At 40.9% G+C, this 21,876-nt stretch overlaps 1 protein-coding gene and 1 long non-coding RNA gene across 2 annotated transcripts; one reads left to right on the top strand and one right to left on the bottom strand.

Moving 5' to 3' along the window:
• Positions 1-1,481: 1,481 nt before the first annotated feature.
• On the bottom strand, positions 1,482-20,859 carry LOC116664124. The gene is made up of 4 exons (XR_004320473.1): positions 20,561-20,859; positions 4,178-4,261; positions 3,134-3,292; positions 1,482-1,611 (listed from the first exon to the last, which is right to left on the bottom strand). It is a non-coding gene; the product is annotated as an uncharacterized LOC116664124 (long non-coding RNA).
• LOC116664122 (40S ribosomal protein S27-like) lies at positions 9,650-10,990 on the top strand. The gene is made up of 2 exons (XM_032481272.1): positions 9,650-9,733; positions 10,823-10,990. Exons 1-2 carry the CDS (start codon positions 9,650-9,652, stop codon positions 10,988-10,990), a joined length of 252 nt encoding a protein of 83 aa, XP_032337163.1.
• Positions 20,860-21,876: the final 1,017 nt, after the last annotated feature.

The following is a 21,876-nucleotide window of genomic DNA, read 5'->3' as shown; positions in this document are numbered from 1 at the left end:
GAGATTAGGAAAGTTGCTAACTAGAAGGAGACGGCACCCCATCTGAGGTTCATGTAACTGGTAGCGGAAGGAGACATTCCATGGAGCCCTCTAGGTCCTCATAAAGTGGAATTGATAGAGGATGAGATTTTATACACTAGGGGTAGAAGGGAGGAGAGGTGGATTCTCAATAATGAAAGGGAAGTGGTCCTGAGCAATGACTGTCCTTTACGCTAGGTGGAGGGAAGCTTTCTCTACCTGGGACATGGGAACCCTGACTTAAAGGCTCTGACATCAGCACAAAACATACCCCTAGAACTGTATCTGGGGTTTCAAGCTATGTGCAATTGCTTTATCCTTTTTGTGCCCCCTTTGGAAATAGATTGGAAATCTATTTGCTAAGCTTCAGTTTCTTCCTAGCCTGGACCATTATATGCGTGTGTGTGTGTGTGTGTATGTGTGTCCGTACACATACAATGTCATAGTTATAATGGGCATATGTGTATGTGTATAGCTCTCAAAAGTTCACTGCTGGAAGCCATTTCTGTCAATGAGAATGCATATGTGAGTGGCTGTGCGGTGGCAGCAGTGATAGCGGAGATTGGTGTTTAAAATACAAAACCTCAAGCAGCAAGTAGAAGAAAATATTATTTCAGAGTTGTTTGTTTACAGCGAAGCTGGAAAGCCAAAACGATGGCTGCAGGACTAGCACAGGTCAGCAGTCCTCAGACCCTACTCGAGTGTTTTACACACTGTGGGTCCCAGGCCATTACTGACTTATACAATCAATTGGAGGCCTACATCTAGATCTAAAGAAATAAACATAATAGCATATTCATCTAAAATATGTACTTAAAATGAAATAGAACAGAAAATGTCAGAGTATATTGCACACATAAGAGTATTATTTTGTGAACTTTTGGTTATATAAAGGTATGTTCTGATTCTTAATTTTAAAACTGTATTTCTTAATGTGGGTCATGATCAAAAAAGTTTAAAACTTGCTGCCCTAAAGTATTATGAGATTTTCATTCATTTTATGGGCAATCTAGGACAAAGGATATGCTTTAATGGGTTATGAATACTACTTTCATCTTGTAGAAAAAGATTTTAAAAATACATAAAAAATACTAAGCAAAAGAGAAAGATCTTTCCTCTCAGAAGAAAGAAGTAGAAATATGAGCAATCAAAGGTAGTGTCCTGGAGAAGCCACAGGCCAAGTGGGGGAGACAGTCAAACAATAAGCAATGCCCCATGGGCTCTAACCATCACAGAGTTGCTTATAATAGTGAACTACTGGAAACAGCTTAAATGGCCCACAAATAGAGGCTTGGATAAATAAATTAGAGAACATATTTACAACCAAACTTATCCAACCATCACACATGAAGGTAAGGATCTACATTAACTAACTTGGAAAGATGGGTGCGACATAAGGTTGAGAAGGAAAAAAAAGCAGATTACCGATATAGTAGAGTAGAGGGTGATCTACTTACATAGGATTATGATTTTCCATTGTGTATATTTTCCATTGTGAAGATATAAACAATTGGTAAGACGCTTGCCAAAATATTAAAGATGTTTATCTCTTCAGGTAGAGTTTCAATGTGTTTTTGGGTTCTTCTTTTTTTCCTGTTTAAATTTAAGAAGTGTCAGTTTTGTAATTATATATAGCTGTATATATTTTTGAAAAATACAAAGAAGAATGTTATAATGGAGTATACATAATGTGCAGTAGGAGCAAACAGAGGTGACCAGCTTCTGGAAAAGGGAAGAGACAGCTCATAAACTGAGTCTTGAAGGAGACATGTTTATTAAGGCTAATGAGGAGGCAGGACCCATGTGGGAGCAACTGCACAAATGAGTGGAGGTGTGAGAGAGCGGGACATAGTCGGTGCGTGCCATTGTCTGAGATTCAGAGGAAGACGATCATTTTCTAAGGATAAGATGGAGGACAGGGTTTGTAAGCTAAGAGAAAGAGCCTGGATAATTCTCAAGTTGGTGGAAAACTGCAGAAGGATTTGAAGCAGAGTGGTGTCAAGGAGATGCCGTTAATGTCCCGCCCTTTTCCCACTGCCATCTCTGGTCTCTCCCTGCCAGTGACTTCTTATGAAAGCACCTGCAACTCTCAGCCCAAAGCCTTGTTCTGGCTACAGGAGTGTGATTGGCCCACATACAGAACAGGTCAGAAGTGCCAGGGAATTAACCTGGGAGCAGCCCTCAGCCAAAGATGAAGACACGAGTTGGTGGTTAAATACTCCAGCTTTCTTGTCCCTTGGGTGAAACAATTCAAACATGTTCCATGGAGTCTCCCAGAAACCTCCAGTGCAATGGAGCCCACATGCCCATGGCAGTGGCTTGCTACCTGCTCCATCCTTTTCAGCTAAGAAGAAACATGTTAATGGAGAATGATAATTTCAGTTTGGACACACTGTGTTAGAATTCTTTTATTTATTTATTTATTTGTTTGTTTGTTTAGGTCTGGTAGTTCATCATAACCTTTACTTAGAGATTTTGTTCTTTAAATTGCTTAGATAATCTCAATGACAACAGACTTTCTCATTTACATGCTTCATTTACCTGGTATTATTGGAGAATAGAGTTCTCACAAGAAAATTTGTTAGAAAATCCATTAAAAACAAGAAAATCTATTAGTTCTGAGTTACCAGAAACTCAGAACTTTTCACCATTGACTTGGTCATTCATTCAACGAAATGTGTATTAAGCATCTGCTTCATGCAATAGATACTCTTTATGGGTGAGTGACATAATAGTGACAAGACAGGAAGAATCCTGTTTGCATGGAACTTATTCTAAAAGGGGGAATAAATCATGGAAAGAAAACGAAGGAGCATGATAATTCCAAAATGCCCAGAGTAGAGGGAAGAATTCTTTTAAATGATTCAGGTGGAGATATCTATTAGGAATTAGAAATGCGAGACTGGGTAGAAAGTTGAATGAGAGATATAGAATTGGAAGTTATAGGTGTGTACGTGACAGAACAGTCATTGGGGGAGTTAAGATTATCTTGGGAACTCTACAGAGTGGAAAAAGGCAACATGAGAATGCCACCCTGGGGGCGAGGACATCAGCGCTTCTGTTCTGGGAAAAAGATGAGGAACCAAGAGACAGAAGCCACATGAAACTTACTTACAGAGTAAGTGGGAACATTCTTCCGCTGGACGGTTCAGCAGGAGTGAGTACAGGTGGGCTGACCCGCCCCGAGGCACCTCCTCCTCTTGTCTTTTCCTTCCCCATCATCACTTGCTTGATCTGTCTTCACACAGGCTTGGTCCCTCTTGGTTCGCCTTAGCTAGGTAATTCCAAGAGCAAAACAAGGCACTTTAATAGAACCAATTCCAGGCCTCATTTTAAAAAAGATTTTTTAAATCTAAAAATACGTATAATAAGTACCCCTGTACTTCACATCGTTTCTAAATGGTGTTAAAATAGTAATTAAACAAGGAGGCCAGCATGCTGAGGTGGCTCTAATGCCTTGGTGGCCTGCCGAAGCCAACCCAAACCAGAGTCAGTCAGGGCACTGCAGAAAAACCGATCACAAAGCACCAACTGGGCTTTCCCAGCCAAGGCAACTGCTTAAGCTAGAGCCAATCAAATGATTTCCTTGCTTTGCCTCCAGATATTCTCCGTAAAAACCTCCCCCCAGCTCCTGTCAGTGGGGGGCTTCTAACCATTTCTGGTTGGGAGCTGCCCCATTCCAATCAATGTATGCTCGAATAAACTCTTGAAACTTTTAATGTGTCTCAGTTTATGTTTTAACAAGAGGGTGAGGAAGGAATGGTAACATCTGTTTAAAAGCAACTGAGTATTTAACAATTTGTGTTTTTTAAAATCTTGCTTTACAAGTCCCTACGTCAATCAAAACGGTTGAATCCAAATGGCCTCATCAACATGAAGGGACCCTTCCAAACTTCTGAGTGGGACTTCCGTGATTGGCCAGCTCATCTTACTCCCACAGAGAGTCTCGTGGCTCCACAAATGGTCCTCTCGATCTCTAACCCACCAGGATAGTTTACCCTAGGAGCTCCCAAGCCCTGAGCTCTTTCTGTAGGTAATCCCAACTGTAGCCAAGTTTGGTTCCCAGATGGACTCGGTCGCAGTTAATATCGGGAATAAAGGCAGCCTCTGGCCCCTGGGAGGCAGTCAGAGACAAAAAGATCCGGCCCACGGCTCTCACCTTGCTTGAAGTAGAAAATTGCTCTTAATATTTAAGACTTTCCAGTTCCTGGAGGTACATGTTTAGTCCAGTATGGTTTAAAACCTACAAAACCAGAGGAAACAGTTTTGAATTAATATAACTAGAGTGAATTTAAAAGATAATTTTACTCAGAACACTCAGAAAAATAAATCATTTAAAAAATTGTAAGGGATCTGGGTTTTCTAAATTTGAAGTTGCTCCTAATGATTTAACTTAGCTGGAGGGAAAGTGAAGTCTTTCTGTCAACTCCAGGTTGTTCAGCCAGGGAAGGTGAAAAAGCACGCGCACAGAAAGAACAAAGTCTGATGTTCATGAGACGCGGTGGTCTTTTCTAAAAGGAAGTTCCAACTGAAATGTAAGAAGCCAGCTAGAGGCAATGATTCCAAGAGTTTTTGAAGAAGGCATCAGAGGAGAGTGAGAGCGATGCAAATTTCAAGCTGTCTCTACAGCATCAGCCCAGCAGAGATCTGGACGGAAGAGACGCTATTTCCTCAAGGCTTCAGTGCCTGTCTATCTGGAAGTTTAAAAAAACAAAAGTAGACAGGAAAAATAGAGACAGCCCAATCTGGTACATGGTCTGAGCTATGGCCAGAGAAAGTTCAGCTAACTCCATCTTCCCAGTTCAAATCCAGAGATGTTTCTCCCTTGTGCCTTTCACCCACCTTCACCTTCTCCTCAGTTAGGTCCTCAGACAAGGTCACCCACCATGCCTTGGTTTGTGCAGCTGGATGTTTTCTAGGGAATTCCCTGTCAGAGCAGACAGTGTGTACAGCAGATATAAATGCACCACTCTGTAGTTTTCCCATTTTCTTTCCTGTGGACTTTCTTTCTCCCTCGTTCTTCCTTTATATGTTTGAAATAAACACACTGTTCTTTTTATTTTTAAGGATTTTATTGCAAAACACTACCGAAAAACAGCTAGGGAGTAACAAAAATAACCAAAGTTAATCTTCAAGAAATCTTCAAATCGTTAGTCTTTGTCCCTGTTCTAAAGTAAAAAGCAAGGGAAGCCAGCCAGCTTTGGGCCATCAGATACCTGCTCAATTTTGCTTTAAGATTTAGTCCCATTAAACCCTACCTGCCAGACAGATGGCTCCCATGCAGTGTTCTGCACCGTTGCAACTGCTGATTAACTCTTGTGACCACCAGTAAGGTGGCCTTACCAGTTGCTTATTGGCTGTTTGGGAATTTATGCTTTGCCAGGGTTGCAAGGCAAGGATCCAGGCATATTCTGATGCAGAGTCAAAGGTTAGAATGTGAAGGCAGCCCAAGGGAGGAGGCAGGAGGCACATCTGTTCAGTCATAGAAGGAGCAAGTCTGTCAAGTGTGTGTGTGTGTGTGTGTGTGTGTGTGTGTAAACTGTAGTTTTCCCATTTTCTTTCCCGTGGACTTTCTTTCAGTCTGAAGTCACCCTTGGGGCCGCCTGCAAGTGTCTATGACTAGCCATCCTGCATTCCAGGAACTCTGACCTGTGCTGCTCTCTCACTGCTATTTCCTTTCGTTTCTTAAAAATGTCATAACCTCACATCCCAGTTTTATTTACATGTTAAGTGATTTGCTGATGCTGTGACTTTTGATCTTCCCTGCTGAGAGGACAACTGTAGATTCACACGTGCTTAATTAAGCCATTAAGAATAGCTAGCACATATTGAGTGCCTCCTGCATACCAGGAATTCTGCTAAGCGTTTAATCCACTGAGGTAGGTTTTGTTGTTATCTTCATTTTATAAAGGTTAAGTGCCAGAGGTAGCTAATAATAGGCCAAAACAAGATGGAGATCTAGGAAGCCTGAGCCTACAGCCATGTCCTTCCCTACATGACCCACCCTCAGCTTCCTCTCCTGAGCATCATTTTGCCTCACCATTCAGGACTTTCCTCCCCTCCACCCCTCAAGACCTTCTGACTCCAGCCCTGGCTCTGTTTGCTGCATTCTCTTTTTTTCCCCTGTAGCACATCCACTACGTGGTTATTTTTCTTGGCTTTGGTTTGTATTGTTCTAGGTCAATATTGCAATCAAATACAGCACACTGCAATATTTTAAAAAGTGCCTCCCCAGCCATGGTTGCTTTGAGCAACCTCCCTATGGAAAGTGGGGTTAGGATGGTGTCTGTCTCCTGTGGATATTATGAGGATGAAAAGATAAAATGTAGGTAACCTTCCACACAGTGCTTGGCACAATACAAACACTAATTATTTTTGTTATTTGCACACTAAAATAGTCTGGGAGTCTAGTTATATTTATTTTGTGGATGTGAAAAACTTGGCATGAGGAAATAATACGAGTTCCTGGTAGAGCTGGTGGAGCCTGTGCCTTAAGATTCATCTCCTGCCTCAACTCCCTGCAGAGGGCTCCCTGCAGACCTTTATCTGCTTCCCACGCGGCTGGGTATCCTGTTGCCTTTATGTTTATGGTCTGTGGTCACTTTATATTTTCAGTTGATTCGAAGAGCAAGATAATTCGGATTCCATTTCAGATGACCACATTTTCAGGCTCAGATCATTCAGGGGCTGGCAGACTCGGGAGTGGGGTAGCAGAGAGAGGGGAGAGATGGAGGCTCACTTCGGGTGCTTCTGCGATGGGGTGGCAATGTCAAAGAACATCAGAAGAGGGAACCAAGAGCCTAAATCAGGGGGTGATAAGGATCTTCTGTGGGTTGTGTGGTTCACTTAGATGATAGGGGAGGCCAGACACCCGAGATGGGGGAACCCCATTGCATAGAAGGTGAGATGATGACACAACATTGTAAAATGATTATAAATCAATAAAAAATGTTTAAAAAAAAAGGAAAAAATTAAAGCAGATGAAAATCAAAAAAAAAAAAAAAAAAAAAAAAAAGAAGAAGAAGAAGGTGAGATGACCAGAGAAAGCTGGCAGGCAAGAGCAGCTCCATGCCACCAATGCAGAGCTCGAGTCTTCCCGGAATTGGGCGGCTTAGCCAGGATCAGATTTATCCCCATCCATTCCAGGATCGGGAACCAGCTGTGATGGACAAGAATTACAAGGGAGGAGCACGTGGAGCTGGTGGAACAGAGCAAACAAAGTGCATTGTTTCCCTCCCCTCCGGAAATGAATCCTGGGCAAAGCTCTAACTGAATTTAAATAACACTTGTTCCTAGAAGGGGCTTGAATAAGGAGGGTTTTGCCCCAAGCGAGCCTTTGTTTTCACCTTAAAAATAACTGGCAACATTTCAAGGCGAGGAAGAAAAAGCGCTATTACCTCATATGAGATTCTCTAAGGCTTAGAAATTGTTTTTAAAGATGAAGAAAACCAAATTACTTTCTTATTTACATTTATGCTGTCACCCATACACCAAGTAGTAGCTTAAATGTAAGAGGGACTTGCAATAATAGAGTAAAAATCCGATGCAATGCCTGATTAAAAATGCAAATTTGAGTTTGCCAGCAATCTTCTAGCTAAGCAGAGTAAACACAGGGAGGGAGAAAAGGCAGCTTGAGGTTAGTCAGATAATTGAAATGATTGTGCGCTGAAGGAGGTAGGAAACATGGAGCCTGACTTCTGAAGAATAGGGGAGACTGGATAAGCCCTGGGGGAAAAACCAAGTCCAGAATGATGGTTAGCAGGGTTTGGATTTTATATGCATGGACTGAGTCAGTGATGCTTGAAGGAAACTCAATCAGCAAATTCTAACTGAACACCCACTAGGTGCAAGGCACCCTGCTTTGAGTTTCCCAGGTAATAAAGAAGCATAAAGATGAGATAACGTTGCAGTATAGCAGCTAACTAAACAAAAAGTTAAGTAAGATAGAGAATGTACACAATTGAAGAAAAGAAAATTATAGCAGGTTAAGTGCAAAATAATGATACACAATAGAGGCGCTGGAGGGCTTTGAGCAAGAGGTGAGGTGGTCAGGAAAGTCTTCTGGGGAAGGCGATGATCATACTGAGCAGGACAGAAAGGAAGGGTGGGAAAGATCGTGGCTGAGGTGAGAGGCAATCGCTTTTATGGAACCAGAGTATTACAGGGGTGACATTCGTGGTGACCACAGTATCACAGAGCCCCACTGTGTTGCTTGTTAGCTTAACTTCACTTGTCTCCCTCACCCCACCCTTTACCATCTGGGTCTCCCCGCAGAGCAGGGCGCACTGGCTTAGGGGGAGAGGAGTGCTGCCTGCAGTGCACGAAGCTGGAGGGGCTTCCCAAGCTGGTCTGAGACGGCACTGCTGGGACGGAGGGGTGGCACCTACAGGGAGGAGGCATCCAACCCCCCTGAGGGTCACCTAATGAGGGAAGGCTCAGCAAGTACAGAATTATAGGGTCAGGCCTGAGAACAAAGTCCAGCTGGGAGGCTCAGGAACTGGTCTGTAAACTCAAGGTATATACTTCTACGTGGGGTCTGCTGGGGACAGCTCTTTAAAAGAGATTCAAAAATTTTCTGCAAATGACAAATATCTCATTTAATATTTCCCATAATATGACCCTGGTTTTAGCCCACCACCTCTTATACTTTATAGTCTAACCAAAGTGCTCTTAATATTCATTGGAATCACCAGGGGAGACTTAAAAGTCTAAGTCATCAGTACCATCCTGAGGGATTCTTATTTAGCCTGCAACGGCACCCAGAGAGCAATATGCCTTGATACCCTTCCGGCTAGGACTGGGAGCCACACTGGTAGGGCCAAATTGGTATTCACTGTCTTTTTTTTTTTCATGTTCATTTCACATTTCAGAGCAAATCTAAGCCTATATTACATTTGAAAACATTACAATATTTACAAGACATTTGGTGGAGAAAACTTGCTGGTATAAATACAAATATTGTACTGTTTTCAATACCTGCCAGTAAAAATGGCAGATTAAACAGTTTTGTCTCTTTGAAGATCTCCGTTCACTACTGAACATCCCCTAATGGGGAATTCACTTGTCCTAACGCTGTCTTCTTTAAATATGCTCCAAAGTTTCCCTCCTTCTTTTGCTATTCATTCTGTTTGCAATGAATGTTAGGGATGTTCTCTTTCGATACCTCTGTTGAAATTCTTATTTTTAAAAATACTGATAAAGGTGGTAGATATCCAGTTCATCTTACGAGTCTGTACCACTTGCTAGGGCTCTTAGATCCTTCAGGGACTGTGATCTGGAATTGGCTTTGGTGCTCCAAAGTCTGATGTGAACACAGTGCTACTGGAGGCCAGGAGAGGGCAGCAGAGAGCTGGGAAGCCCTCTGATAGAGGCCAGAGGAAGCAGGCTGAGTGGACGAACCCACAGCAGGTGGAGGAGGAAATATTTGATCCTTTATGAAGCACAGGGCATGCCAGTTTTCTGGGCTCCTTACATTAACCAAAGCCAGAGTCATTACTCAAACCAGAAATTGGAACCAATAGGGAATGCAATAGGGAGTAGCAATTTTAAAACAGGAAGAGATAAAAATAGGATCTGAGGCATTGCTGGGAGCCTACAAAGGCAGGTCAGTTTGTGGGGTGATGGTGGACCCATGCCTGCTCATGAGAGCCAAGATCCTAGCGAGTCTGAGCCTAGATATAAACTCAAAATCAAGAGAAAAATGCTTTATCTAAAGGCTGAGCAAGTCTTAACCTAGGGATGTGTCTGAACCGGATAGAGCAGAATATTTTAGGTAAGATCCCAGGGAACTGGAGGAGTCCTGACTTTTAGGAAAGGCATAAGAGATCCATGCAAGCTCAGTGCCTACCCATGAGAAAAGACTCTTCAGAAGGCCAGGAAGGGACCAAGGGGTGTTCTGTAGATGGAGGCATACAGGAAGTACTAAATGCAAAGGACAGGACCAGGGAGGGAGAGCTAAGGCACCACATGTAGAGACGGTATTTCAAAGTAAATTCTGCAAGAGTTTGAAAATTACACAAGATTCTGTTATTGGATGTGCCAGTTTGACTCTACCTTAGGCCGAAACTTCCAGATTGTGGTTCAGCACCTTGCTGCTTAAAGTGTGGTCTGCAGACCAGCAGCCCTGGTATCACTTGGGAGCTCATTAGAATTTCGAATTTTGAGTCCCACCTCAGACCTATTGAATCAGAATTTGCATCTTAACAAGATCCCCAGGTGATTCCTATGCATACTATTATGGATATTAAAGTTTGAGAAATAGGAGTCTCTCAGCCAGTCTAGACAGGGCTGGGTGGCACTGACGCCTGTAGAAGATTAATAAGGGCATCGGTAATAAGGAAGTGCGAGAGAACAGCTGCATTTGAATGAGAGTAGGTGCATCTCTTACCAATATGTAAACTTGGTACTTTCTTTTGGCTTGTTTTTGTTAAACCCTATTAGATTCCTTATAGTTACATGCAAAGTCAACCAACCAAGGTCTTTTTCAGAGGCCCACTAGCAGGGAAAACCACATCCTATTGCAGTCTGACTGGGGGTGGGAAACAAAGTGGAAGGCGCTGCCTGAGGTGAGTGGGGTTTCTTAGAAGGTCCAGGGTCCGCATACCCAGAAACTAGATTTTTGATTTTTATTTCTTAGACTAGCTAAAAGCCATTAGACTCTTCAACCAGGAACCGTTGGTACTGACATTACAAGGGGGTTTATATTAGTTTCTTATTGCTGCTGTAACAAAGTACTATAAATTTAGTGGCTTAAAACAACACAAGTTCTCTTGCAGTCTAGAGACCAGAAGTCCTATGTCACAATTCCTATTTCAGGGATATGAAATGCCCAGGATGCTATAAAATCACCACCGTCTTTAGCCATGCACAAACAGTAGCTTTGTGCATTGGTTGCTCTACTGTCCTCTGCCAGTCTACAGGAGGAAAAGCAAGGCTTACAGAAGGATGCTTCTTCAGACGGAAGCAGCACTAAAATCTCCCTGAGTCAAGATGAATGGGAAACCGTCCAATAAACACATTTTGAATACAAAAATAAAAAAGCAGCAGCAGCTCTATGCCAGTTTCACCAGGCCAGAGTCAAGGTTTAAGCTGGTTCTTTCTGGAGGATCCAGGGGAGAATCCATCCTTGTCTCTTCCAGGTTCCAGAGGCTGCCCCAGGCATCTATTGCCCTCTCTGGCTTGTGGCCCTTTCCTCCATCTTTCAAGCCAGCAGCATGGCATCTTGCTTCTGTCATCACATTGCCTTATTCTTTTGTGTCCATTCTTTCCCTGTTTCCCTCTAGTAATTACATTGATTAAATTTAGGTCCCACGCGGATAATGAAGGATAATCTCCCCATCTCAATATCCTTAGCTTGGTCACATCTGTAAAGCCACTTTTCCTATATAAGGTAACATTCACGGGTTCTAGGGATCAGGGCCTGGATATCCTTGGGGACCACTGTTCAGTCTACCACAGTGTTTAAATTAGAGCGTTAAATAATTAACAGATAACGTAAAATATGCTTTTCCATTGATTAGAGCAATCTACCCTATTTCTTGGCATTGGGAAGTCAAATCAGTGTCACAGGAACAGGACACTGGAAAACAGAGAATGAGGGCACAGGAAGCGGCTCTTTTGTGTGAGCCCTCCTGACCCACAGCAACCCCTCATGACTGCACTGCTCATGTGGACCGGAGCCTCTCTCCTGCGCCCTGGCCTGGCTTACACTGTTACAGTTTGCCTTCACGCTGCCTTGCTCTACACTGCTCCCCTCCTTCAGTCGGCAAATCCTTTCTTTGGATGCACAATATTACAGATGAAGCCCCAGATTTCAGGGCTCATGAACCTCTTAAGGGTCCCCTCCTAGCTGTTCCAGGAAGGAGCAGCTCAGACAGAAAACCGGGTCATACAGGTAAAAGGCTGCTGTCATAACCTCAGAAGATTTTGGAGCTTGAAGACAACTTAGAAATTATCTAGTCTAACCCCTCATTTACTGATGGGGAGAAAAGTCTCAGACAGCTGCATGTGCAGGGGCCACACTTTGCTTTATTATGTAGTCAATGAAAATTCATAAAGCAGCTGCCATGGACAAGGGTTACAAAGAGAAATAGAATGTGAAAGAAGGAAATAAAGGATGGTGACCATGGATCGAACTGGCAGGAAGCCCCAACATGTGCACCGGAAACCAGGCTTTGGGAATTTCTGACTTCAGACTCTAATGCTCTGAGGGTTATGGGCCAGCTGGAAAACCTGGTGCTATTTACCCCTTCACCGATAAAACAGAAATAGTAGTATGTTTTCCGGTACATATCAGAAGTATAAAATCTGGTTCTTACTTTTTTCAAACTAGAGAGTACATTTGTTTACCTCCCCAGGGGCAAGCTCTCTCACGGTTAGGTAGCAACCCGCTGCCAGCCCGGCCCTCTGGGAAAAGCAGCAGAGTAGCAATAAGCCAGTCCCTCCGCTCCCATGGGCATCCTACCAGGACCCGTACTGGAGCTGATGGATGTGATTGCCACAGCAACATGGATCAGGGTGGAGGAAGCTCTTCTTTCCTCACACAGAGCACCAGTGTGCCTGAGTTTGAAGGAGAACTGGACTGTTCCCAAGAGATTTGGAGCTGAACAAATGACGCCATTGATACTCTCCACATGCATCCATACATATCCTTTCACCATATGTCTGCCAGCCCAGTGTTTGTTATTATATGTCAAACATATTCAAATTCTTTTTTGCAGCTCTCAGAATAATATGCTTGGGTACAATATGATCATGGTGGCAAAAAGCTGTGAAATTCTGAGTCATCTTTCTCGTGTTAATTAAAGTCATAATCCAGTGATCGTAGGCTTAAATAAGGAACATACATGTATTTCAAAATACCTCTGATAGAAAGAGACTCCTTAGGATTCATTTTTCTGAGGAACGCAAAGGAGATCAAAGTCTTTTCACAATAACAGGCAAGGACTTCCAGGTAACCTAACAAAGTCTACAATCAAATATGAAAATGTGAGTTGTTCACCCTTGTCTGAGGGTTGAAAATGCAGGCCTTCTATTTCCTTCTGGGGACACTGTTGACTAGCTAGCCTGCTCTCTAGGTCCTCTCTCAAGACTTACAAGACTGGTTAACAGGTCTCATCAGCACAGATGTCAAAAGCGATGACTTGACTTAGGAGGCCGGTAGACTCTGGCTCACCTTCTCAGAGGTGCTGGGACAGGATGGCTCCCGTGACCCTCCTGTGACTGCCCTGGACACGGTCCCTCCAGTCCGGTCATCTGATCACCACCCCACCCACCCATGACTTGTCCCAGCTTATGTCTGCCCACTCCCGAGTGAGCCTCGCTCAGTCTCCCCAGGGCTGGGTAACTCAGACCCAATCTCTCCTCAGTCTATCATCCTGATGTCACAAACCTTATGTCTGGTTCCCTTCAGGTCTTCTGCTTCCATTCTAACTGCCCATTGTATAGGTCAAGCAGATTAAAGTTTGCTAGTTGACTGTGTCTTTGCCTTCTTGTTATTAGAACCCTAATTCTGGAGGCCATGTGCATTTCTCTAACTAAGGGAAGGCTCAAAACTAAGAAAGCACAGGAAAGGAAAGCTCAAGATATTGTCAATCTACATAAAGGCCAAGAAGAAAGAAGTGGAAGGCCAGATATCAAAATATTAGTAGTTATTGCTGAATGTTGTTGGTTTTTTTTTTCTTTCTATGCCATTCTCTACATTTTTCAAGTTTATTTTTATCACAAGAAATAAATCAGAAAGAAAATGTTATGCACGTTCAGTGAGAATAATTGTGCTTCTCTTTGTAACTATGAGGTAGAGTGCGGAAAGGCAAACCATGAGAACCTCTTTGGTCACTGCAGTGGGCCGGGATCAGGTTAGGTAAGTAAAGGAAAGACATGGCTCTTACGCTTTTTTTGAACTAAGCATAAAATTAACTAAATTTGATTTGGTAAATAAGATGCCCCAAGGTCAACCCTGCTTGGGGTTACTTTATATTACTTCACATAGGCATGGCTAAATGGGTCCTCCATCACCCTCCAGACTAATTACATTTGATTAAAGGGCTTCCTTAAAAGCTCTTCTTTCACAGTGAATTAAAAATGACTGTGACCTGCATTGATGGATGCTGTGGGGTCACCCATGAATTGATTAGGTAGTGCTGCATTATGCCTTTGGCATACTAGCTGTATGGGGCCCCTGGAAACCTGGCTCCATAAATCAATGGGTGGGATGGTAATTACAATATTCTGTTGCTATTTCTGTGTTGTAGTCCCTCTGTGGTGATGTAGTCACAATTTTATCTCTTTCCAAGCTGGCATATTCTCTGCTTATCCAGCTTTTATTTACATGTCTTAAAGGTATCTTGCTGGTAGCTGTTTGCTCAACCTGAGGCCATTACCTCCTCTGCGTTTTGTGCCAGAGGGTTTTATTTTATAGCTTTATGTCTACAGAATGGGATGGCAGGAGAGGGTAAGGATGGCAGAAAAGCAAATGGGTTCAACTATTCAAAATGTCAAGAAGAGAATAAATAAATCTCAAGTGCGATCTGTGGCTGACTACTGAGAATTTGTTTTTGAACAATATTGAAAACATAATATGTACTGTAAACAGAATGGTGTTGATTTCTGGGACTAGTAATATCTACCTATCTATCTATCTTTCTGTTACATGAAAATACATTTTGAAAGTAAATAAAAGCTTCAATCTAACAGTCTTTGAAATGGTCATTTTTTGGTATGTAGATCTTAATCCAGATTTAGTCTCTCCCCCTTAGGTGTCTCACTCTAGCTGTGACTCACACGTTGCTCAAGAAGAGAGAGTGAGAGAATGGGAGAGGAGACAGAAACCAAGGGTTGCATCAATAAAGCTCACAGAAACAGAATTTCTACTACTGAATCCCAGAGTAAAATAGGTTAGGAAAGACTATCCACCCAATAAACGTGGTCTTCTAGGATGAGGAGAAAATTTAACTTTACTTTATTAGAAGACTTGAATGTATTGGCTTTTAAACAAGCTGGCTCTGCCACCTCATGCCTGTGTTTCTGATTCCAGCTCCTCTGCAAATTAGCTGTATTAGCAAGTTACTTAACCAGTCTACTTTTCATCAGTAAACTGGGTTGATTATCATAGTACCTATCTCATACCACTGTTACTAGGAGTCAATAATCTCATAAACGTAAAAGGCTTAGAACAGCGCCTGGCTTATAGTAAGTATGCAATAAATGCTAGCTCTTATTATTTTTGTCCCCTTTATCTTTAACCAACATTTTGTCAAAACTTTCTTAAGATAGGTTAGGTGTTGGTATTAGAAATTTTGTCTTAAGATTGAGATTTGTTTTCATTTGTCCTAGGTTTACAGTTGTTATCTAGATGCTGCACTACATTTTTAAGTTTCTTTTAAACATCCAAGATACTCTATCATCTTTTCCAAATATCAAGCTGTCGCTATTGGAATAATACTAAGAGCAAATATTTACTGAGCACATTTTATGTGCAAGGCAGGGTGCTAAGTCCCTTACATGGATTAATGCATTTGTTCTTCATAACCACCCTATAGCATTATTCCCATTTGACAGATAAAGAGCCTGAGGTACATGAAGGTGGAAGTATCTTGCCAGAGACTGTCTAGCCGGGAAACGGCAGAGCCAGTAGCCAAGTCCAGCAGGCTGTTCCAAAGGTACACCTTCACATCCTTGGCGGTAACCACAACTAGCCACCATAGAGCTGACTGCCTTTGGTTTTCCTTTGGCCCATGTAAAAGGTCCAGCCTTATTGGAAGATTGATAACCAAGCAGAATTTTTGAGTCATTGGTTCATCAATGGCTCTAAGAGATTGACTGGTAAAATTTATAAGAAGTGTGATACTTTCCAATAATCAATTAACTAGAGACACAAATGTTTCTCTAATAGTGGTTCTTGCTTATTTGTCTCCATGTGTTTATCTGTGAGCTGTTCTCTTACAGTATTAATGGCATCACAAATGAGAAAGCAATATATCTCACATTTGTAAATGACTTTTGTTGACTCCCAGAGCCTTAAATGAAAACTTGTTAAAACTGGAACCTTCTTTGTGGTTTTTTTTTTTTTTCATCCCTTTGTTTCCATACATTCAATCAGCTGCTGAATATTCTGAATTCATCTCCTTGTTTTGTTTGGGAGAGACTTAGCTAAGTTGTAGGACCTGGGTAGAAAAACTGGCTGGAATTGTGCCACTGCAATTGTTTATCAACTGTATAAAGAAGCCCAGGTGTTGAAAATGATAGCCTTCTTCCTGAAGGACAAATCTCTCAAGGTCTCTTCACCTGAGTGTGTTAGCCTGGGGCAGTGTACTCGGTGACCCTCTGGAGTGAAGCCCAGCCCACAAGGAAGATGTGTAGCAGGGTGACTGCTGGGAATTGATACAGCTCGATTTGCCCCAAGGGTTAGCTCTGAGTTCTGCAGGATTTTTTCATTTCCCATCTTTTTAAAAAGGGTGTTCTCTTAGCTGAATTCTTCAACTTTAAATAGTCTGTCTTCTTAGTCAGTGTTTACTATTTACTTTAAGCTGCTTTAATCTTTTTGTTTTATTGTCTTTTTACTGCATCTTATCTAGTCTGAATTTTTAGTTTGCTATTTCATCTCATTTATTTTCTACTATGCTATCTCCTTTTATCTAAAGTGTATGTATTTGCTTTATATGTGTGATTTCAGTTTTATTTACACTTTATTTTATCTTTAATGGCATGAGGTGACCGGCTAGAGGACAGCCCCTAAACTAACCAAGAGCAATTGGATTCCTTGTCCTTCTAAATATCTCACTAAATAACCCTTTAAGTTTTCCACTGTTCTTTTTTCTTCCAATAATGAAATTTCAACATAGAATACATCAAACTAGTTATATAGATTCACCTGTCAACTTCATTTTCTCTTACTTTGACCCCATCTTTTCAGGACAGTAATAGTTATTTTTAGTGTCAGTGGCTTTGAGTTAGAATTGTGCCATCTTTTCACAACATTGGCCCAACCTTTCTCAATGCTTTCTGATCCAAATTTACAGTTTCTATTTTTTACAACAGCTGTATATTGACTAGGTCTTGCACATAAATCATGGGCTATTGAAGAAAACACAGGTTGGGAAGTTCCTTCATAATAACCTCCTGCTCCATGTTTAAGCTTCCTCCAGCATTACAGAAGTCCCTCCTTTCTTTCCCATGGTTTCAACCCCATTAAAAGCCTTTATTACCACTCCTGGACTACTCTGATTACTGGACAACTTGTTCTTCCTAACTTAAGTCTCCTTCCCTGTTTCTTCCTTGTGAACCACTTCTACATGGACACTTCTTTTCTTGAAATACACCTCTCTTCTCAGGTGCCTCCTCTAGTTCCCATAGCCCATACATGAAGTCCAAACTCTTCAACCCAACATTCAAGGCTTTCAGGTTGTCCTCAGCCTCCTTTTCCAAACATATCTCTACTTCTCTCCCTCATATTAGACAAAATAACCAAATTTAATGGTTTGCTAGTCTTCAACTACAGCTTAAACATCCCTACAGTTGTTTCTACGCCCACTCTGTTTTCTTAATGTATTTTCTCCATTTGTGAATGTCAGTGTTACACCCTCTTTAAAACCCCTTTCCTATTTTTTGACTTCTCTAGATGAAAATAATTAACCTTTCTATCATGTTCCCTGGAGAAATACTATTTCATGGAAATAGCATGGGTTTTGGTCCTAGATGGAACTCAGTTCTAATCCCAACTATGCTATATATTAATTATTTGACCTAAGGTAAGTTATTTAACTTTTTGAGCCTTATTTCTACATCTCTAAAAATGAGGCTAACACAACCCATCTCATAGTGTTGTTAAAAAGAATAAATGAGATGAAGAATGAAGTTCTGAGGTCTTTTTGTATTAGAAAGCTTGAGACTCTGATTCAGTATCTGACGGAATGGGAAAAAGGACAGGAAACCTGTTATGTTAGCAGTTATAGAATCATGGGTTATGGAATATAGGGGTGTGAGAGCTGTGCACGTGCACACACACTCACACACACACACTCAAGGAATTTCACCTCCTGAAACTGAAATTCTCATTTGATATAGACAGGTTTTCTAGCTTCTCTGACTTTATCTGGATTTAAGCGGCTTTTTATACATGGAAATATACTTCTTTTTGTCAGAGAATTGCCAAAACAATCCTGGATAGACCATCTTAAAAAACAAGTCAATTTGCATAAACATCTTTTCATTATTGAGGTCTGTCTGTATCTATAGTTAATTTCAAACTGTGCAAATATACTGATACCCAGTATATTAAGTATCTAAAATGAGTTAAAAATATTAAAGTATTCAACTAAAAAAGACTTGGAAGTGATGTTAGTTGAGCAGGAAATTCCAACATGTGCAGGGAAATTGAGGGGACAAGGGTCATCTTGTGGAAGATATAGAGAGGGTAACAGTTAACAACAGGCTTGTGAAGTAAACACATCCATCAGTGCAAGGAAAGCAAGGATAACTTTTACCTAATTATTCCAATTTCACGATGTGATTATATTCGTAAAGGAATTCAGCCAATGGGGCACAAATTGACATGAGCACAGTTTTCCCTGGGGCAGCACCATCTGCCTAAAGCTATGAAGACAGACTGAAGTTTGAAACACAACTAAAAAAAGAGAGAGACAGTAGTATTTCAAGTGGGGAATTAGTCAGGGGTGAAAGATGGTTTTAAGTGAAAAGATACCTCTCTCTCATCTTTCTAAGTTAGTATCATGTTAGGTTGAATAAAAACAGACTGGAATGGACAGCATTATTCTGAAACATAATTATTCTTCATACACACACACACATATACTTATATACTATTTATAAATATATATTTATAATACTATACATAGACATATAAAGTATGCATATACACATATATACACATATATGTGTATATAATCAGAGTAATTATACATATATGAATACTTACATATATATTATGCTACAGTAATTATAGTTTTATAATAGTAAATACATTACTGAGTGCCTAGTGTATGCTAGTGTATTAATGTTATCTTAAATACTTAAAGGGACTCTGCAAGGTAGATATTATTTCAGATTCAGTGACGCAGAAACTGTAGCCCAGGGTGTTTAAGCCAGCTCTAAGTGGCAGAGTCCTGAGGCAGAGTCATTATTCTGTGATCTCTGATTAAAACAAACCAACCAACGAAGCAAAAGAACAAAACCATGCCCTTGCACAATATCAAATCATCCAGAAAAGTTTAAACAGTGTAAACTATATAAATATCCTGTGTACCAGGCAATTTTGTGATTCTTATTACTCGCAATGTTATGTTTAATTGTCATCTGGGCATCAGAATATTACTGGTCTGTAACTTGTCTAACTTTTGTTTGTTGACTGAATCTCCTCTCTCTTTAACTCCTGTTGTCCTTGTGAATCTGCTTCCTGCAAACACTGCAGTCACCAGGCTGCTCTATTCCTGCTGCTGAAGCACCTGGCTCCTACCAGCACTTGGCGGTGGCAACTCCCAGGGGCTCAGGCGTTGTTTCCACTTTGGCTTCTGAAAATTCCGATAGCAATAAGCACAAAAGTGGTCGACATACTAATAAATGATGCAGTCGTTGGCCCGTGTGGTAAGCAGTGCTGACTCTTAACGACCGAGATTAAAGGTCAGAGAGTCTTGCCCTGGGGTGTGCGTGGTGCTGGCTCAGCAGTCTCGGGCTGGCACTGGAAGGAAACGCCCAGAAATCCGGAGCCAGGCGGGTGGTGAAAAGGGCTGCCAAGGGGAGGGTCAGCATCAGGGAAAGAAAACTGAGTGAAGTGAAGAAGCTAGAGAAAAGCGAAGATTCTGGGGAGAGTAACTAACTGTGCAGCACGGCCTGTGCGGATAAAATCGCTACGTCTGCAAACTGTCATGGATGTACCACAGCTTCTTTGTGACCTCAAAGTGGCAGGGCAGTGACATCACCTCCGAATGAGCTGCATACTTTCCTGGCTTGATTTTCCTCATCCTAGTCAAATTATTCTCTGAGTAGAGATGCACCCTTTGTATATATACCGATGACATGAATAGATGCTATGCACTCTAAAATTGAATCATTCATCCCTCCTAGGGTTGGTATCATTCATTTTAAGTTTGTCTTTGATAGAACAGACATGCTTCATCTTCATTATACTGAGATGCAGTTCTCCCAACCTTTCTCAAAAACACGTATCCATTTATGTTTTCAATTTACTTTGGGCTATTTTTCAAAAAGTCAGGTCAAGACCTAATTTCTAAAGCAATCTTAACAGTGCTTTATTGTTCACCAGTGACTTATATGATTAAAGAATCCACCAGGAATTTCTTGTGGTGGTTGTTCTTTCTATAGCATCTCCTTTGCCAATATCTCATCCTCTGTGGTTTGCAGTTCAGCATCTTGAATAAAAATTCGTGCAAGAAATGGGTGTTATGCTTTAGAAAATGGCAGCTCCATTTCAACAGCTACATAATTTCTTAGAATTGGTGCGTTCTTGTTGAGAACTTCAACCATATAAATATAAAAGGGCATTCAAGTACTTAAATACAACATTTACCTGAGATTAATAGGGCACCATGGTTCTCTTTCAGCCATGACAACGGCATCCAAGTATCACTCCTAAAAAAAAAAAAAAAAAAAAAAAAAATCCACATCAGTCATCAAAAAATAAATGGACTGAAAGGCTGATACTCAAGTTATTGGATTAATGAACAAGCCACTTTGGTGAGGATGTGATGGAAGTTACGAAGCTGTAAGGAAAGACGACTGCGAGTGTGACACAGGCATAGACCTGTCCACATCTAGAATCCCAGTGAGGAGCAATTCAGTTCCAGAAATACGAAGTAAAAATCTTTTCAAATCCCGAATTTGCTTGTTGCCCACATACCTTGCAGCAGGTTTAGGAAGGAAAATAGGCACATAAGGGGGCAGTAAATGGACAGAGGAAATGAACGCATTAAGTTAAACGGCATTCATTTAGCAATGAATGCTAATGGCACTAGGACGAGGTTGGGGGTCAGGAATGACTGTGCTGTCTCTCCCCTTAGATCTTATGTGCTAAAGTAACACTGATGTGGGACACAAGAGAATATTCTCACACTGGAACAGACAATCACATGATGTGAATTGAAATGAACTGACTATAAGACCTATCTACATATTAATTCTTTTTTCAATTTCAGACATTGTCTTAAACCACATCATGTTAGAAGCCAAAGCTGAGTAATAGCAAAAAATGGAAATATATTAAACTTGCAGTAAATGAGGTAAAGGCTACAGTGCCATAAACTGTCAGTGCCTAGAATTGACCTTCATGAAGATAATCTATTAATTGGAATAATTCTAAAATGATTCTATCAGAAAGAAACATAGACTGTTGACATAGGAAAAGGTTGAGTGTTAAATATATATATATATATATATATTATCAAATATAATTTTATCATGCCTTTTAGAATACATTGTTCACAGTGAAATATATTAGATAAGTCTCAGGTTACTAAAATTCTTTATTAATGATAGTGAGGAGATATATATTTAGTATTAATAACAGTATAAATCAAGTCATTTTTATTGTAACACTCATTGGGAAAATGCCTATTAAATTTGTTTGCTATTCATTCATTCATTCATTTGTGTATTAACTTCTTTCTTTTTCATTTTTTAAAAATAAATATTTCTGGTACTTTATATCATAGCTTAGAAAAATGTAATTCATTACCCATAAAAAAAACAGAAAAATATAAAAGGAGGAGAAAAACAGTTTCTAAAATTAATTTTTAAAAGTGACTTAAAGTTTCTAAGTGTCCACAGCAAAGGAGGTGGAGATATGTTTCTGAGAATAAACATTTTCCTCCTTGGACTTTAGTCTAA

The sequence above is a fragment of the Camelus ferus genome, chromosome 6 (assembly GCF_009834535.1).
Source record: "Camelus ferus isolate YT-003-E chromosome 6, BCGSAC_Cfer_1.0, whole genome shotgun sequence".
Classification (NCBI taxonomy): domain Eukaryota; kingdom Metazoa; phylum Chordata; class Mammalia; order Artiodactyla; family Camelidae; genus Camelus; species Camelus ferus.
The sequence above is the reverse complement of the archived record's forward strand: the minus strand, read 5'-3'. Positions and strand labels throughout refer to the sequence as shown.

Coding starts and splice junctions, on each gene's coding strand:
- LOC116664122 (XM_032481272.1), top strand. CDS start 9,650: ATGCCTGCTCATGAGAGCCAAGATCCTAGCGAGTCTGAGCCTAGATAT. Junction 9,734..10,822: donor GAAAAATGCTTTATCTAAAG/GCTGAGCAAGTC, acceptor CTATGTCACAAT/TCCTATTTCAGGGATATGAA.